The 5,655-nt window shown below is 55.5% G+C and overlaps 1 protein-coding gene across 7 annotated transcripts in view; it reads right to left on the reverse strand.

The window, feature by feature from the left end:
• Positions 1-5,655, reverse strand: part of HDGF (hepatoma-derived growth factor) — a 33,742-nt gene that overhangs the window by 5,596 nt on the left and 22,491 nt on the right. Inside the window, exon 1 of one of the 7 annotated variants that reach the window (XM_011992813.1) lies at positions 5,603-5,649. The exons of 3 other annotated variants lie outside the window; for them this stretch is intronic. In XM_011992813.1, the coding sequence (XP_011848203.1) occupies positions 5,603-5,632 (30 nt within the window). In that variant the 5' untranslated portion in view covers positions 5,633-5,649. Of the gene's footprint in view, positions 1-1,686; positions 1,749-4,651; positions 4,692-5,509; positions 5,549-5,602; positions 5,650-5,655 lie in introns of those variants that run through there. 3 more of the 7 variants (XM_011992818.1, XM_011992819.1, XM_011992817.1) reach the window with 3 other exon arrangements.

The following is a 5,655-nucleotide window of genomic DNA, read 5'->3' on the forward strand; positions in this document are numbered from 1 at the left end:
AATGTTGGTCCAAGGATTTTGTCACCTTGCTTCAAAACCCTTCAATACCTTTTAAGGACTCTAGGGCCCACTTGTTCACCCCTTCTGCACAATGGCAAGATCTGAATCCCAACTCTGCCCTCACTTGTATGACTTTGGGCAACTTAGTGAACCTCTCTCTGCCTCAGTTTCCTCATCTGTAAAAGGGAGACAGTCATAGTACTAAAGCTATAGGGCTGTGAGGATGAAATGACCATAACTTGGCACACGGTACATCCTACATGTCATCAGCCTCTCCCAGTACACTGTCCTTTCTGCTCTGACCATGGTTCTTGCAGCCTCTTAATACTCACTCACTCCTGATCATCCTTCCAGCCTCAGCTCCGCCATTACTTCCTCCAGAAAGCTTCCCTATCACTCCTGGCCTGGCTGACTCGCTAGGTAAAATTCTTTCCTGAGACCTCCCCTTTACAGTGCTTTCCCAGTTCTAATTTTACACTGATTCATATTATTATTTAACATCTGTGTGCACTACCTGGACTAGACCAGCCCCAGGGTCAGAGACCAGCTCTGCTTTTATCTGCAGCACGGTGCTTAGCATACAGTAGGTATACAATTATTTACTGAATGAATTTATCAAACAGATAAAAAAAGCAAGCTGCTCTCGCTGAAGTGGAGGGGTGAGGTTAAAGGGCTGCCTATCCAACACCTGCCGAAAGGCTTCTAGGGAACTCTGAAAGGCACACAGTCAAACTCTCATTTTACAGATGAGGAAACTGAGCTCAGAAAACAAGTGATTTGCCCAAAATAACACAGCAAGTTGTTGAGGACCAGGTTTCGGACTTAGATCACCTGACTAAATCCCCTGCCCCAGGTGTGGTGAGGAGTGCTGTGGTGAAGGTGAGAGGTGCAGAAGTCTGAGGTCAGGGAATCCAGAGGCAGTGGCCTCACCAGCCTCTCCCAGATCAGGCCTGGAAGCTCAGGCCAAGCTGAGCCGCGGGTGGGTAGGGGGAAGGTGGGGCGGGTGGGGACTACAACTCCCAGCAGCACTTGCAGCAGCCCCAGCAGCCAGGCTTCCCGCCGGACAGAAGCCAGGTGGCCATGATGACTGGGGCCCCAGGCGCAAACAGGAGGGACAGAAAGGCCAAGGCAGTGATTAACACACAGAGACAGGGACAGAGGGCCCAACTGGGGGCCTGGGGAGACAGGGTGGATGGGAATGCGCTGAGACACACCCAGGAGAGGGGGTGGGGGCCTGGGCATGAATCTGAGGGGCATCTTGCCCCAGACTTGGAATCTTCAGACTTTTGGGCACCTCCCCGCTTGCCCCGTGGCCTCTGGGGACAGAGGTCCAGCCCTTCCCCCCAGGAAGGCCCAGCACAAACTGGGCCCTTCCCACAACCAGGAGACACCGGGTGTGAGAGCAGGGGGTGGAAAGGCACGCAGCTCCCCCCACAAACACGATCCCCATCGCCATGACAACCCAACCCCGCCCCTGGGGCCACTCAGCAACCAGGAATGTGACTGCCCCTCCCCCTCCGGGCCTTCTCTCCGGATTGGGGAGGAGGGGACACTAACACACACCCCACCCCCAAGCCTGCAGTCTGGCACCTGGGTCCCCGGCTGTGCTGGAAACCACAGCTAGGGCTGGATTACCGCTGCAGGGGGTGCGGAGAGGAGGCAGGCGTCCTTCTCAGGAAGCCAGACCTGGAGCAGGGGCAGAGGAGCCAGTCCTCAGCCAGGACACCTGGGTCCTGTTACCAGCTAGCTCCCACCCTCCTCTTAACAGGGGGAAGCAAAAAACAAAACGAGCGCCCCCAGGGCTTAGAGATCCCACGAGGCAGGCATAGGAAAATAATAGCAAACGCCTTCCCTAGGCCTTTCCTCTGTGGATCTGTGTGCACCCAGAACCAGGGGTGGGGGTGGGGACTGAAGGGTCTAAGACTGAGAGTGCAGCAGGGGACTTAGAGCTCTGCATTTTCAGCGCCCACACCTGAGCCAGGGCATTAAGATGCCCACAGTAAATGTGTGATGGAAGAGGAGAAACTGAGGCTTCGCAAGAGAGGGTGGGTGGGTGAAGGGTCAGAAATAAGGAGAAATGAGGTTCTTTGCAGACGCACAGACTGCAAAGCGGCTACCTGGCCATGGTCTCGTGCCACCCCAGCTTCCCATGGAAAGCAAACTCAGAGGCAGATAGCTGAATGGTGTGGCAGGGGACCCAGGAGGCCACCAGCTGCCTAGCCCCAGTGGTGGGGGAGAAACAAAAGAACCAAAGGGATTAAAAATAGCATGAGGCACACCAGATATGCCAGCCCTGCTGACTTCTAGCTACATAAAGGATGGGTCTAGAGGGAAGAAAGAGGAAGACGGGCCGAGCAGATAGGCACCTCCCTGCAAAGCATCATCCCACCTGGCTCCCTCACCTAGAGTGTAGGCACTTGTGAGGGAAGGGCCAGGGGAGGTGTGCTCTTTTCACTTAATGGAATTCCTAACCCTTCAACCAAAAGGGGAGAAATCCCTTCTACAGTGGCACCTCTATTCCTCAAGCTACAAAGGAAATGTCCTTTCTTACATTTGGAAGTAGAGGGCGGTTCTTCCTAGATGTAGAGGATATGAGGTCTTGGGGGAGCCCCGTACCCCAATACAGACATCTCTCTTCCAGGCGGTGCCTTTATATCCAGGCTGTGACTCAGAACAAGTGAGTCAAGGCTAACTGCGTCAGGGTGTCGCCAAATAGTGCTGGGGACCCCACTGTACCCCCTCCACTAGCCAGTAATAGGGGAACTCGGCTACCTCTTAACCATTCCAGATGCAGGCAAGTTACTTCTTCTCAGGCCTTGCATTTGCCCGTTTCCATCAGACAGGCTTGAGCACATGAAATACCAGCCTCCCAAGGCACAGACACTCTCTGAGGTCCAAAGAGGAATCTGAAGTTTTCAGGTAGAGTGGGGAAAGAGAACTGAACACCTCTCCCCCCTCCTCAAACTAAAAACAGACTCAACACTTAGGAAGGCAGCAGGGAAGACTAAGCACACACTGCCTGCCAACCAGGGTTCTGACCACCACACCCAGGGCTGAGGCCCAACCTGACCCAGGAACCGGAAAATCTGGGGCAGGAGACAGTTGGGGCCAGGAAAGTGTGGCAAGCCCAAGAGGCAGAAAAGAGAAGGTACAGGGGGAAGGGGCACAGGGAGGAAAGACGGGTGAGGTCCTGGCTGCCCAGGTTTTCTGGGACTGTGAAACGGGAATCAGCCAAAGGAGAAAGGGACCAGGGGGGAAAATCTCTGAAGTATTGGAGGTTAATTGTTAAGTACTTGGAGATCCCCCAGGAAGTTAGGCAGGCGGAAGAGGGAAAGGAGAAGGTTAAGATGGAGTCACACCATCCTTCCAGGCAGGTCCTGCCTATCACACGGCCCCTCTGGCTGGGCTCTCTCTCAAGCACTGGGCCCTTCTAGTTTCACCCAGAATCACCCATCCTCCTCAGCAGCAGGGATTGAAGAAGGAAAATCCACGCACGGGCCTTCTTTATGGCTGAAGATTCGGGCTTCCTATGAGATGGGGGAGTCAGTGAGGTTCCCTCTTACTTCTCATCCATCTCAGGAAGGGCCCCTCAGGCTCTGCCTCTCTAGGGACTAAGACACAGTCCAAGGAATGGTGAGGAGACTTGAGGTCTGTTCTTTTGGAGTATAAGGGGACTGTGTCTGGGAGGTAACAGCCTTGGGTGTAGCCCTCCCTGCAAGTATCACAATCAAGAGCCGGAGACAGGCAAAGTGTGGGGTCCTACTGCTTTGAGATCCAGTCTGATCTCCCTACCCCAGTTCTAACTTTATCTAAAAGGTCCAGGTCTGAACAGAGGAAGAAACGCTGCCTCCCCTGTCCCTCCCTTCTGTCCTGGAGGCCCAAAGTGGAGAGGAAATGGATGGGATCCCTAGTCCCAAGGACTGCCCTTACTCCAAAGGCCACCAGAAACTTGAGGTCTTCCTCACAGGGGCCAGTGTGGGTCCTTCTGTGTCCCTACCCCTTTTCTCTCTTACCGGATGCAGAAGGGGTTCCCTGCAACCCACATTCCAGCTAACACCCCCTCCCCAGGGCTTATCCAGCCTCTGGACTTTGTCCCACCCTCAGGAGGTAGGAACAGTAGAGACCTGGGTTCAGTTCTTGTCCTGCCCACCAGGGCCTTGGCATCTGGGCCAAGAAGCCAGTGGGGTCAAAGGGTGCAGGGTAAAGTACACAAGAGTTCGCACACGGAGAGTCCCACTTCTCTTTGTACTTCTCCCATTAGCAGAAGCTGGTCCTCATCTGATCCATCTGAAAGTTTCAGGGAACCAGGAGCTGAAGGCATGTGGGATTAGGCACACTCCTAAGGAGTGGGTACACAGCGAGGAAGGGTCTCTGAGTTTTCTGAGTGGCCCCAAAGTTGGCCTGATACCCTGAATGAGCCTGGGCCAGACAGACACAGACTTACACTGAGAAGAGCACCCCAAAGCCATGCAGTCCTTCTGCCCTTGGATTTCACTCTACAGCAGTCCTGCACTCTAGGATACTGAGTCATGCCCTCTCCCAAAACCAAAGGCCCCTCTACACCAACTTTAAGTGCCAAATGCACTGCCCCCACCCCCACCCCCCTTCCTTTCCTCCAGCAACTGGCAACCTCCCATCCTCCTTACTTAACCTGTCTCAGTCCTTAGGGGAAACATGATGAGCACACCAGGCTCGGCTGCAGGGCCCCACCCTCCCACCTGGCCAGGTGATGGGGTTGTGGGGGAGCTCATACTGGCGGGCTGAATCAACCACATGGCAGAGACTGCGCCGTTCTGGCGGAAGATCTTCACATCTGAGCCAGGGAAGGAACTTGGGCTCCCCCAACCCATACTAAGAGGGAGTCTGGGCTGGATTTCCTAATACCACAAGGGAACCTGTCACCTCAATCCTAAATTTGAGTTAGCAGCATATGGAGGAATATTTCTGTGGAGCTGAGGGCTGATGGGTTCTGACGGATAATTTCCAAGCCAGGTAGATCCCCTTACGCCGCCCCCAACGATCCTTCGACCTTCCCAACTTTAGACCTCTTACAGATGCCCCAAACCAAAGTTTCCTAGAAGCGAACTCCGCCTTCATCTAGCCCTCTCCGGGTTGGGATCCTTCTTAACCATTTATCCAGGAAGAGAAGAGTTTGAACTGGGGGCGACAATCAACGAACAAACTGGGGGTCTCTAAGGGGGTCTTAAGAGGGGTGGCGGCGGCGCCTGGGGTAGGGGGAAGGAATAACACGACTGGCCCAAAGCCAGACTTCGCGCTCGAAACCTCTGGGAGTATGGGGGCTGGGGGCGGAACTGAGCACGCGGAGCCGGGGGCCGGGAAGTGACCGGCGCCCTCGAATCCCCACGCCGTGCACACGCCACTACGCGCGGACACCGTGCCCACCAGGTGTCTACCCCCACCCCCGCCCGCCTCCACCATTATATAACCGGCGGGTGGGCTTGGAAGCTACAGGGAAAGAGTCGGAGACCCACAACCCCCCTGCCCCCACCTCTGCCCGCGCCGCGCGGAGCGTTCGTGCCCTTCCCGGTGTTATGCAACCCAAACCCGCAGGGGGTTGGGGGCGGCGGGCCGCGCTGCTCACCCGGGCCGGCCAGTGTGGGTAGCCCTTCATCTTGGCAAACACCAGGTCCCCGC

Source organism: Mandrillus leucophaeus, unplaced genomic scaffold, assembly GCF_000951045.1.
Source record: "Mandrillus leucophaeus isolate KB7577 unplaced genomic scaffold, Mleu.le_1.0 Scaffold418, whole genome shotgun sequence".
Taxonomy (NCBI): Eukaryota; Metazoa; Chordata; class Mammalia; order Primates; family Cercopithecidae; genus Mandrillus; species Mandrillus leucophaeus.